This window comes from Orcinus orca, chromosome 19 (assembly GCF_937001465.1).
Source record: "Orcinus orca chromosome 19, mOrcOrc1.1, whole genome shotgun sequence".
NCBI lineage: Eukaryota > Metazoa > Chordata > Mammalia > Artiodactyla > Delphinidae > Orcinus > Orcinus orca.
The window spans coordinates 36,028,563-36,040,579 of NC_064577.1; the positions used below are offsets into that span (position 1 = coordinate 36,028,563).

The window sequence follows — 12,017 nt, forward strand, 5'->3', positions numbered from 1 at the left end:
TCAGTTTCCTCAGTCATAAAGTGCTGAGCTGGCCTCAGAGTTAATCACACTCCTCCCTGTACCTTGTAGAGTCTTCTATTATCACACACATAACAGCCAACAAGTTCTGTGTGCTCTACTTGTATTGACCTTTTAATCCTCACAACAATGTGAGGAGGTAGGTATTGGAACCAGCGCCATTGTACAGATGAGGAAACTGAGGCACAGAGCAGTGACAGGACTTGCCTCAGGACACACGGCTAGTAAACTGGGGTTCAAAGCCAAGCAGCGTGGTTTCAAAACCTGTGCACCCCAGTCTCTGCTTTGTGCATACCCACTGCATTGTATTTGTCTGATCAAATGTCTGTCTCTAGGCGGAGGGCAAACAGACCACTTGCTTCTACACACAGTGGGAGGGGCTCAGTAAATGTCTGTCCACTGGAAAATAAAGTTGACGCGGGTAGACCAGTAGCCTCTGAAGTCCCTTTCAGTGGGGCTAAGAGAAGAGAACCAGGTGGAGCAGGGAACCCCAAAGGAAGAAAAGGCAGTGAACAGTGGTAGGTGAGATGCCCCTTCTACAGCAACAGGGGACATGCATCTGGGTATCGGGAGCACAGGGTCTATTAAAAGTCCCATTTAGGGCTTCCCTGGTGGCGCAGTGGTTGAGAGTCTGCCTGCTGATGCAGGGGACACGGGTTCGTGCCCTGGTCCAGGAAGATCCCACATGCCGCGGAGCCGCTGGGCCCGTGAGCCATGGCCGCTGAGCCTGCGCATCCGGAGCCTGTGCTCCGCAACGGGAGAGGCCACAACAGTGAGAGGCCCGCGTACCGCAAAAAAAAAAAAAAAAAAAAGTCCCACTTACCAGACAAGAGAAGAAGGCTCAAAAGATTCAGCCTACCAAGAAGTCCTGGAAGCTTAGAGACATGAGTCGTGTTTTTTGTTCCACATCCCCTGGCAGTGGAGGTGGAGGACAGAGTCATAGAAAGAGTCCCTGTCACTCAGTGGGCCTCCCCGAACCCTGCCTCTGCCTTGGTCAGCAGAGTCCTATCATGTGCGTAAGACTCAGTTTCCCTATCTGTAAAATGGGCGTGACAGTAGCACTCCTCACCTTCACAAGCAGTTGTGAGGGTTCCGTAAGGTGACGTCCTCTTAACAGCCCACCATGAGGTGGGTCTGATCTGGAGACCCGAGGCCCCTCGCGCTGGCTGAAGGTGGCACCCTCAGGGGCCTAGAGGCTGAGCTCAGGCTCCCCCCAACCCCTGCTTCCCAGGTCCTGAACCTCTTCTTGGCCCTGCTGCTCAGCTCCTTCAGCGCCGACAGCCTGGCGGCCTCGGACGAGGATGGCGAGATGAACAACCTGCAGATCGCCGTCACGCGCATCAAGTGGGGTGTCGGCTTCGCCAAAGCCTTCCTCGTGGGGCTGCTGCATGGCAAGATCCTGAGCCCCAAGGTTATCATGCTCAGCCTCGGGGGGACTGGGGAGGCTGGCGAGGCCGGCGAGGCTGGGGAAAGTGTCTCAGAAGACGAGAAGAAGGAGCTACCGCCCGAGGAGGATGAAAACAAGGACCTCAAGAAGGACAATCATATCCTGAACCACATGGGCCTGGCTGACGGCCCTCCCCCCAGCATTGAGCTGGACCACCTCAACTTCATCAACAACCCCTACCTGACCATCCACGTGCCCATCGCCTCCGAGGAGTCTGACCTGGAGATGCCCACAGAGGAGGAAACGGACACCTTCTCAGAGCCTGAGGATGGCAAGGTGAGCCTGTCGCAGAGCCTGGATCGAGGGATCGGGAGTCAGACAGACATGACTCTACATTTTTGTGTGACCTTGAACATGGCACAAATCCTCTCCAAGCCTCAGTTTCTCCATCTGTAAAATGGGGTAATGGTACCTACCTTGTGGTATTACTGTGAGCATTAGATGAGATGCTGTGTGCAAAGCACAGTCAGCTCTCTGTGAACGGTGACTGTTATTACTATTAATACAATTATTATGGCACGCCCTGCCTGTCCTAATACCCTAGGCCATTCCCTTCACCCCTGCCCCACAACTCCACCTGGGTCCCCTCTCCCCAGCAGGTGGCGCTCTGAGACAGCATGTTCTCACCTGAGGCACCCTAGCTCCAGGGCCGGAATCCCAGAGGCCTCTCTTAAACCCCCTCTGGGTTTGAAGCTCCTGCCAAGTCCTTGCCATTATCATCTGTTTCTGTTTAGACCCCACCTGGAGGGCTGGCCCCAACCTCCGAGTGTGGGCCAAAGTGCCAGGTCTGGGCTGAGGAGAGGGGTCAGGGGCCCAGTAGGGTTGGGTTCAAGGGGAACAGAGAGCCGGGAGCTGGAGCCGCTACCCCCCCCTCCCCCATGCAGGGGGCCTGCTGCTGGGTTGAGGTTCCCCTCCCCTGCGAGGGTGGGGGAGGCCCTGGTGGTCGCCCCCAGAAGCTCAGGCTGAGCCCCCTCGCCCACCCTGCAGCTCGGGCGGGGCCCCCTGCCCGTCCCAACCCTATCGGCGAGGGCCCCGCTGGCACCAGAGCCTGAGTAAACTTTGCCCTGGAAGCTCTTGACTCCTTGTTTCCCCCGAATACGTGGCACACTGACTTACCAGGGGCCGAGCGCCTGCCAAGCTATAAATACCCGGGGAAATGTGGCAGTAACTTCGCTCTGAGGAGAGCGGGTGGAGGAGGGCTGGACAGCAGCCGGGGCCAAGGCTCCGGGGACTCTCACGGGGAAACAAGTACGGCTCCCAGGGGGCTGTGGGAGTGGGGGTGCACGGGCAGGGCAAGTGGCTCATCGGGTGCCGTGCCCAACCTAACGCCCGGTGCCTCGGTTTCCCTTTCTGTCGACTGGGCACAAGGCCCTCCCTGGTTTTCTGGCCACTGTCCTGACAGCCGCCCCCTGCCCCTCCAGGCTACCCTCTTCAGGGGCCTCCCCCCCAGCCATGAAGGGGCCCCTTGAGGGGTGGAGGCTGGGGGCAGGAGGCCAGCCTAGATGCAGCGCCAGGAGGAGGTGGGAGAGGCCTGGCCAGCCTGGAGCACCAGCCGTCCCACCCGACCCACTCCAGTTAGGTTCCCTTGGCCCCAGGCTGGAGCTTCAGCTGCAGAAAAATGTCCATCCTTTTTGGATTTCTCAGCCAAACAGACCCTGAGGATAGGAAGGCTCGGACTTTGCTCCATGCTCATCCCCTTCCTTCCCCAGGCCTCATCCCTGTCCCACTCCAAGGGCAGGACCAAGGCCTGTGGTTCTTCTGCCTAGGCCCCAGTGGTGGATGCATAATCCAGGGCTGAATGAATGAAGGAATGAATGAGTCTGCTCCACCCTCTCGTTCCCTTCTCCCTTCTGGTCTCCCATCTTGACCTCCCCCGCCCCACCTTGTGGGAGGGCCCAGGGTCACGTGACCCTGTGGCCTCTGCAGAAGCCGCTGCAGCCCCTCGACGGGAACTCCTCCGTCTGCAGCACTGCCGACTACAAGCCCCCCGAGGAGGACCCCGAGGAACAGGCCGAGGAGAGCCCTGAGGGGGAGCAGCCTGAGGAGTGCTTCACCGAGGGTGAGGGCCAGCCCGCGTGTGTGACCCCACCTCTCCTGGGTGCCTCCCCCAGCCCGGCAGACCCCGTAAGGGGCCCGAGGCCGGCAGCAGCCCCAGCCCATTGCCCCCTTGGGGACATCTCGGGGACACACGCATCACCAAAAGCAGGCAGGGCCTTCTTCCTCTGATGCTCTCCTGCCCTGCCCTGTGGCACCCCAGGAGAATAGAATGCTGGGAAGGGGTGTCAGAGCTGGGGATGCCTCCCAGTCCCTGAACCTCTGACCCCTGCAGTGCCGGCGGTAGGTGACAGTAGCGTCAGCCCGAGGGCTGCTGTGCAGAATCCCCACAGAGCCCCGAGTGTGGCCGGCACCGCACGAAGCAGGCGCTCAGCTGTGGCTGCTCTAAGACTGTCCTCCTCCTCAGCTTCGTCCGCCAGAGAGAGGCCTGCCTCGCCCCTCGGGAACATTTTTGCCCGGAGGGCCTGGGCTGTGGCAGAGTGAAGGCTGCCTGGGCGAGGTGGGGGAGGATGGGGACAGCCTGACGGCTATACAACCTGTGCTGGCTGCCTGCACCCCTGTGCTCTGGAATGTCTGCATGCGGTTGTGTGTGTGTAGGGGGTGGGGGCGGATCCTGGGAAGGTGGCGGGACTGTGCCTCCTAAGGTGGCCCCCAGGCCCGTGACCGGTGCCCCTGTCGCCGTCCCTCCCCAGCCTGTGTGCAGCGCTTTCCCTGCCTCTACGTGGACATCTCCCAGGGCCGAGGGAAGATGTGGTGGACCCTGCGCAGGGCCTGCTTCAAGATCGTTGAGCACAACTGGTTTGAGACCTTCATCGTCTTCATGATCCTACTCAGCAGTGGAGCCTTGGTAGGCGCTGCCCTGGGGACCGGGCACTGGGCAGAGGCAGGAGCCAGACCTGGGCAGCCCCGAACCCAGAGAATCCTAAAGAACTCACCAGTGCTTCCAGGATATGTTGTAGACTGTGTTAATTTTCTTAAAGAGACAGATGGGCTCTGAATCCCTGTGCATCCTTAGCTGACAGGTCCCGGCTGGGGATCAGGTGGGGAAGGCCTTGGGAACTGGGGGTTGGGAGGGCAGGATGTGTCAAGGTGAACCCCCCTGACAGACCAGTGAGGGTTACTATTATTAGGCCTGGGGAAGGGGAGCTGAGGGGCTTCTCCCCACCGGGAACTCACTGGCTCACCTGCATGATGGGCACGGGGAGTCTGCCCCCGCCTGGCCCCGGTGCCAGAACCCTGGGAACCAGCAGCCCCTGGCAGGTAGGGACGTGGCTGCTGCCCCGGCCTCCTTTGGGCCCCGACCACCCCGCCCTGCTGGTGCCCCCAGGCCTTCGAGGACATCTACATCGAGCAGCGGCGGGTCATCCGGACCATCCTGGAATACGCCGACAAGGTCTTCACCTACATCTTCATCATGGAGATGCTGCTCAAGTGGGTGGCCTACGGCTTCAAGGTGTACTTTACCAACGCCTGGTGCTGGCTCGACTTCCTCATCGTGGATGTGAGGCTGCCCCACCCCCGGCCCCCACTCAGATCCCAGGCGGTCCTTGTGGCTGAGGCCCTGCTCTCCCTGACCACCCTCCCCTCCCATTACAGGTCTCCATCATCAGCCTGGTGGCCAACTGGCTGGGCTACTCGGAGCTGGGACCCATCAAATCCCTGCGGACACTCAGGGCTCTGCGTCCCCTGAGGGCACTGTCTAGATTCGAGGGCATGAGGGTGGGTGCCAACGGGGCTCTGAGTAGGGCTGAGGACTGGGGGAGCAGAGACAGCTTGGAAGGGGGCTGGGGGTGTCTGTACTCCGGCCACCACCAGGGGTCCAGGTCTGGAGGTCCCCAGGCATCCTCCCACACCAGCCCAAGTGCCCATTCCCGCCCTCAGCCCCCTCCTTCGCTCATCTCTTCCACCACTGGGGGCAGCAGAGGCTGCAGCAGCTCCCAGGAGGGCCCTGAGGGCACCGAGGCAGGAGGAGAGAAAGGAAGGCAGGTCTGTGGGTTTATAGGTGTCCCTCCCCAGCCTCAGACTGGGGCCCCCCAGGACTCCAAGCCTGCCCACCCTTCCCTCAGGCCCTTGAGGGCGGAAGTGACAGGTAAATACGGGGTTTGGGCAAGACCAATGGGACTTCCCCAGGCAAGGGGCGGGGGTGGGGGGTTGGGGTGTCTGTTAGGAGCAAAACCCACGCTAGAGGGACGAACTTCCATGAAGCAGCTGGTTGCAGGTCAGCAGTGCACAGAGCCTGGGGGCTCCCTCCTGGTCATGCAAGAGGCCAGCCAGCACTGGGCCGTCCCACCCCTGGAGCCGGGACCCCTCTGCACCAGAGTGAAAGTGACCTGGCAGCTGGTTGGTGCCCCAGCCAGGAGTAGAGCTCCCCTGGGCATCACCGGGCTTGTGCCACCCACTTTGTCTGGAGGTCATGGAACGGTTTCTCCTTGAAAACAGACAATTCTCAGATTCAGTTCAGCCTGAAATAATGAGGTTGGCCTGGGTGGCCACCGCTGGCAGTGCACGGGAGTCCAGTCCCAAGGGTCCTGCTGCTTCAAAGATTCTGTTGGCTTCTTTTCTGGGTCTGTGTCTCTAATCCTGCGAGCAGATGAGCAGGGGAACAGGTCACGGGGACTGAGTTTCCTATGGGGGCCAAGGAAAGAGTGTTTGTCTCCTGCCCGGTGACCCGTGGCCGGGCTGCTTCCAGAGAAGCCCAGCCTCCACTCTGGGCTGATAGCTCCAGCCAAGCGGAGAGCCCTCTTCAGCCACCAGGCCGGCAACCCACTACCCCTACTCCTTGCTTACCATCCCCCCGCCCCCAAGTAAAGCCCAGCAGACTTCTCCCCCAGGCCTGGTTCAGATGGGCCCTCCTCCAGGAAGCCTTCCCTGCGCAACAAGGCCCAACTGTGCCTGGTCCCCTGGTTACTGTGGGTGGGAACCCTCTCCCAGAGGAGACTGGGTGTCCCTGCCTGCCTGGGAGAGGATCTGGAAGTGACCCCCTCCCTGGCCCCCAGGTGGTGGTGAATGCCCTCCTGGGAGCCATCCCCTCCATCATGAATGTGCTGCTCGTCTGCCTCATCTTCTGGCTCATCTTCAGCATCATGGGCGTCAACCTGTTTGCCGGCAAGTTCTACTACTGCATGAACACCACCACCTCCGAGAGGTTCGACATCTCCGAGGTCAACAACAAGTCCGAGTGCGAGAGCCTGATGCACACGGGCCAGGTCCGCTGGCTCAACGTCAAGGTCAACTACGACAACGTGGGTCTGGGCTACCTCTCCCTCCTGCAGGTGGTGAGTGTGACCCGCTGCCCCTGCCCAAAGCTGGGATGGAGGTGCCCCCGCATTCTCATTGTACCTGAGCGCCCTGCCGCTCCTTGTTAGGGGGCCGCCCACCCTGCCTCTAGGGCTGTGGGACCCAGAGGTAGTGTCTATACCTCTCCGGTCTCTATTGGATGCCTCCCCAGGGGAGCTCAGGGCAGGCAGCCTCTGGGGAGGACCAGGCGGGGGCAGGGAGGGAAACTCAAGGATGGAAGCAGGGGGCAGCCCCCTCCCCTCACACCCAACCACACTCTCTCAGGCCACCTTCAAGGGCTGGATGGACATCATGTATGCAGCCGTGGACTCCCGGGAGGTGAGTGGGGGTCCTCGAGATGTGGCTGGTGAGTTAGCCAGGGGAGAGGACTCAGACCCATCCCCACCCCATGCTGCCTCCTCAGGAGCCCCCGAGACCCCACAGCCTGGGGGTGGATGGGCCCACAGTGCGACAGGGAACAGGGAGCAGGCAGCTTGTGCCCCCAGCCCACCCAGCCCACCCCATCCCATCCTGTGGCCCCTGCAGAAGGAGGAACAGCCCCAGTACGAGGTGAACATCTACATGTACCTCTATTTCGTCATCTTCATCATCTTCGGCTCCTTCTTCACCCTCAACCTCTTCATTGGCGTCATCATTGACAACTTCAACCAGCAGAAGAAGAAGATAAGTGTCCAGCCCTCCCCTCCCCGGGCTCTGTCCTCCCTCCCTCCGTCCACTCCTTCCTTCCTATGTTCACAAATGCTGCCCCTGCACCTGCTGTGCTCTCGCTGGCTGGTGGCATGATTCAGCAAGGCTGGGTTCACATCCCACCAGACGACCTTGGACGAGTGAGATGTGGCCACCTCGAACCTCGGTTTCCTTATGTACAGAATGAGGTTCATGCCGCCTGCCATGCCGGCTCATTCTGAGGACCCAACGAGACATTGATGGAAGGTGGCCCAAAGCGGGCAGTGAGGCTGCGCTGACCCCTTGCCTCTGTCGGTCACCCAGTCCCCTCCCCTCCCTTCTCTGGGCCCCTGAGTCCCCCTTCCCCTGCCTCCCTTGACCCCCATCTCTGGCTGCTCCAGGCAAGTCCCACTGGCCCCCCTGCTGGGGTGCGGGTGGCTTTAAGGGTGGTGCCTGAGAAGGTGAGAAGGGGGAGGTCCTGGAAAGTGAGAAGGAGGACACCCCCCACCGCAACCTTACGGGCCCCATCCCACTATACTTTGGAGGGAAAGACCTCTTCATGACGGAGGAACAGAAGAAATACTATAACGCCATGAAGAAGCTTGGCTCCAAGAAGCCTCAGAAGCCAATTCCCCGGCCCCAGGTACCAGCCTTCCGGGCCCCTCCCCCTGCAGCCTGTATGAGGCTCCTGCCTAAGGGGGCCACGGCGGGCAGGGGGCAAAACGCAGCCTGCACTCTGCCCACCAGGCTATGTCCCTGGCGTGAGGCTGGGTCCACCTGCCGGGAGGGGCGCCAGCAGCTGCCTGATAAACTCCAGTCATCAGTTTACCCTTTGCCTGGGCCTGCACAGCTCCCCAGTGTCCAGTCAGCTCTTCAGCTGGTGGCCTCTGGGGCAAGGGCCCCTGGAACGGGGAGGAAGAGGATGTCCAGACAGCCCCCCAGTGAGCAATGACTTCAGGAGAAGGATGAGGGGCTGCTGGGGGACCTTGAGGGGAGGAAAGGTCCCAGAGTGAGGAAGGATGCCCGCAGACCCCACAGATTGGCCTGTTCTGATGGGGGGTCTCGCCGCCCCTGCCCTGGCCGACTCTGCCACAAGACCTGACACCTCCTCTCTCTCTGTCTCTCTCCCTGTCATGCTGTCGTGTCCTCCTGCATCTTCTGCCGGTCCACGTCCTGCCCTGACCACTGCCCCCCACACCCCTCGGTGTGCATCCCCGCACTCGCATCCCTGCTGCAGAACAAGATCCAGGGCATGGTGTACGACCTGGTGACGCAGCAGGCGTTCGACATCACGATTATGATCCTCATCTGCCTCAACATGGTCACCATGATGGTGGAGACGGATGACCAGAGCCAGCTCAAAGTGGACATCCTCTACAACGTCAACATGGTCTTCATCATCATCTTCACGGGCGAGTGCATGCTCAAGATGTTGGCCCTGCGCCAATACTACTTCACCATCGGCTGGAACATCTTCGACTTTGTGGTCGTCATCCTGTCCATTGTGGGTGAGCAGGGCCGGGCTGGGCTGAGTCATTCAGGGAGGCCCGGCGCTCCCATCCTCATGTCCACACACAGACCTGCTCACGCATCTGCCGTGCTCACACTCACACATACGCACACGCGTGTGCACCTGGTGTCTACACTTAATGTGCAAAAGCACATACAGTGGGCTCCCAGGCAACCTGTCACCTTCACATGCATGACTACACCTGAGAAACATTTACTTGTCCAGTGGACGCACACTCAGGTGCCCGTGTGCTTCGAGAAAAACATAAGAAGATGGTTCCAGTATCCCTACACACAGGAGAGCTGTGTGTCATTGTGATAGTAACTAGCTATCATTTATCAATCATATACTATTTGCCTGACACTGTGCTATGCACTTCACAGGCATTAGCTCACTGAGCTAATGTCCTGAGGCTGGTACTGTTGTCACCTCCATTTTACAGGCGAGGAAACTGAGTCACAAACCAATTAGGTGACATGCCTGAAGTCACACACCCAGAGCTGTCCTCCCCCGCCCTCTCATCCATGGCATCTGCAAACAGCCTTAGCGATAGGCCTACCACCATTCGCTTTGACACGTCCCACCTCCATGCAGCTGTGTCAGGGCAAAGATGGAGCCCAGACCCCAAGACCCCTGGGAGAGCCTAACGGGTCAGGCCATTCGGGCTGCGCTCTGAGCGGTGAGCTTCTACTGCTCCTTTCTGGGGAAGAGCCCAGCGGGCTGGGCCCCCCTGAGCCGCGCATGCCCCCTGCTCCCTGACCCAGCCGCCCACCCTGAGGGCAGCAGTCCTTACCGCTTCCTCCCTGCAGGCCTCGCACTCTCTGACCTGATCCAGAAATACTTCGTGTCACCCACGCTGTTCCGTGTCATCCGCCTGGCGCGGATTGGGCGCGTCCTACGGCTGATCCGAGGGGCCAAGGGCATCAGGACGCTGCTCTTTGCTCTCATGATGTCACTGCCCGCCCTCTTCAACATCGGCCTCCTCCTCTTCCTGGTCATGTTCATCTACTCCATCTTCGGCATGTCCAACTTCGCTTACGTCAAGAAGGAGTCGGGCATCGACGACATGTTTAACTTTGAGACCTTCGGCAACAGTATCATCTGCCTCTTTGAGATCACCACGTCAGCCGGCTGGGACGGGCTCCTCAACCCCATCCTCAACAGCGGGCCCCCCGACTGTGACCCCGCGCTGGAGAACCCGGGCACCAGCGTCAGGGGCGACTGCGGCAACCCCTCCATCGGCATCTGCTTCTTCTGCAGCTACATCATCATCTCCTTCCTCATCGTGGTCAACATGTACATCGCCATCATCCTGGAGAACTTCAACGTGGCCACGGAGGAGAGCAGTGAGCCTCTCGGGGAGGATGACTTCGAGATGTTCTACGAGACGTGGGAGAAGTTTGACCCCGACGCCACGCAGTTCATCGACTACAGCCGCCTCTCCGACTTCGTGGACACCCTGCAGGAGCCGCTGAGGCTCGCCAAGCCCAACAAGATCAAGCTCATCACACTGGACCTGCCCATGGTGCCAGGGGACAAGATCCACTGCCTGGACATCCTCTTTGCCCTGACCAAAGAGGTCCTGGGAGACTCTGGGGAGATGGATGCCCTCAAGGAGACCATGGAGGAGAAGTTCATGGCTGCCAACCCATCCAAGGTCTCCTACGAGCCCATCACAACCACCCTCAAGAGGAAGCATGAGGAAGTGTGCGCCGTCAAGATCCAGAGGGCCTACCGCCGGCACCTGCTGCAGCGCTCCGTGAAGCAGGCTTCCTACATGTACCGCCACAGTCAGGACAGCAGCGGGGACGCAGCACCCGAGAAGGAGGGGCTGATTGCTGACACCATGAACAAGATGTATGGCCCTGAGAACGGGAACAGCGGTTTGCAGAGCAAGGGGGAGTGGAGGGGCTCGACATGGGACCCCAGACCTGCCCTGGGGCTCCTGTCCATCAGACCCACAGACACAGCCCTCCCTCCCGCCCCACCCCCGGGGCAGACGGTGCGCCCAGGGGTCAAAGAGTCTCTTGTCTAGCAGGTGGCGGTGAGGTGGCACAGCCCCAAAGCTCCCCCGTGGCGCCTGCCCCTGAGGGAGCTAGGGCTTTGCGTCTGGGACTGATCCAGCTCCCTGTCGGGGACAGGATTTGGCCGTGCTGGGCTGTCACCCAGGCCGTGGCAAACGGGAATTGTACCTGAAGTCTCCACTCTGAGCCCGAGGCTGCTGCCTCCGTGATTTCATCTTCAAGTTGCTCTCACCTCCTCCGGGGCCCTGCTGCCCTCCTCATGGCCCCGGGGGAGGTTGGAACATCAGAATCTCTGCTCCCCACTTGGGGAGGAGCCGGCCTGTGATGGAAGGATTGGCCGCCCTCCTGCCACCAGAGTCTTAAGGGCCACTGACCTCTCCCCAGGAAGTGGCTCAGGCCCCCCCAGCTCCCTCCAGGACAAGGAAGTCTTAACTTCAGTGAGAGCAGACGCCTGACCCCAGGGCCCGCCAGCCCTCCCCTGACTCTGGGTGCAGCGTCACCCTGCCAGCTTAGGAATTCTCTGGAAAAGGAAAGCATCACTGGTCCAGGAATGGCTCCACAAACCTGATGGGCCACTGGATCCTGACTCATTGGGCCGGTGTGACCCCTGACACCCTTTCCAGATTTGTCCATTGCCCAGGACCCTGGCTCCCTGGCTGGCCCCTGGGAGAAGAGCAGAAGGGAGGATTCCATTTGGGAATCGTCTTTTTCTAGAAAGCACGGATGGGTAGCACAGGTTGGATCCCACCAGCATATCGCTGCACTGGGGGCTTTCTTGGCCGGAGCACCCAGATCTTGGGTGGTGTCGGGGACCCTGGTGCTCAGGAAGAAGGTTCCCTTCCCTCCCTCCTTCCCTCCCTCCTGCATCAGCACCACTGGGGCTCCTGGCAGCCGCCCCAACCCCAGAGGTTTCCTCCCCATCCTCCACCACACCTCATCCTTTTCCCCGCCTCAAAGTGATCCTAAGAATGTTCTAGCTGAGCCCACGTTCGAGATTTCC

At 60.4% G+C, this 12,017-nt stretch overlaps 1 protein-coding gene and 1 long non-coding RNA gene across 3 annotated transcripts in view; one reads left to right on the forward strand and one right to left on the reverse strand.

Annotated features, from left to right (window-relative positions):
• The window catches only part of SCN4A (sodium voltage-gated channel alpha subunit 4), a 44,377-nt gene extending 33,185 nt beyond the window's left edge, over positions 1-11,192 (forward strand). For both annotated transcript variants that reach the window (XM_049702153.1, XM_049702154.1), the window contains 11 exons: positions 1,250-1,741; positions 3,392-3,524; positions 4,213-4,367; positions 4,848-5,021; positions 5,117-5,239; positions 6,517-6,795; positions 7,082-7,135; positions 7,343-7,480; positions 8,022-8,126; positions 8,721-8,991; positions 9,803-11,192. In XM_049702153.1, the coding sequence (XP_049558110.1) occupies positions 1,250-1,741; positions 3,392-3,524; positions 4,213-4,367; positions 4,848-5,021; positions 5,117-5,239; positions 6,517-6,795; positions 7,082-7,135; positions 7,343-7,480; positions 8,022-8,126; positions 8,721-8,991; positions 9,803-11,028 (3,150 nt within the window). In that variant the 3' untranslated portion in view covers positions 11,029-11,192. The remainder of the gene's footprint in view (positions 1-1,249; positions 1,742-3,391; positions 3,525-4,212; positions 4,368-4,847; positions 5,022-5,116; positions 5,240-6,516; positions 6,796-7,081; positions 7,136-7,342; positions 7,481-8,021; positions 8,127-8,720; positions 8,992-9,802) is intronic.
• Positions 5,237-11,296, reverse strand: LOC117203586 (uncharacterized). Its single transcript, XR_007473534.1, has 3 exons — positions 11,186-11,296; positions 7,385-7,458; positions 5,237-6,145 (listed from the first exon to the last, which is right to left on the reverse strand). It is a non-coding gene; the product is annotated as an uncharacterized LOC117203586 (long non-coding RNA).
• Between the last annotated feature and the right edge of the window lie 721 nt (positions 11,297-12,017).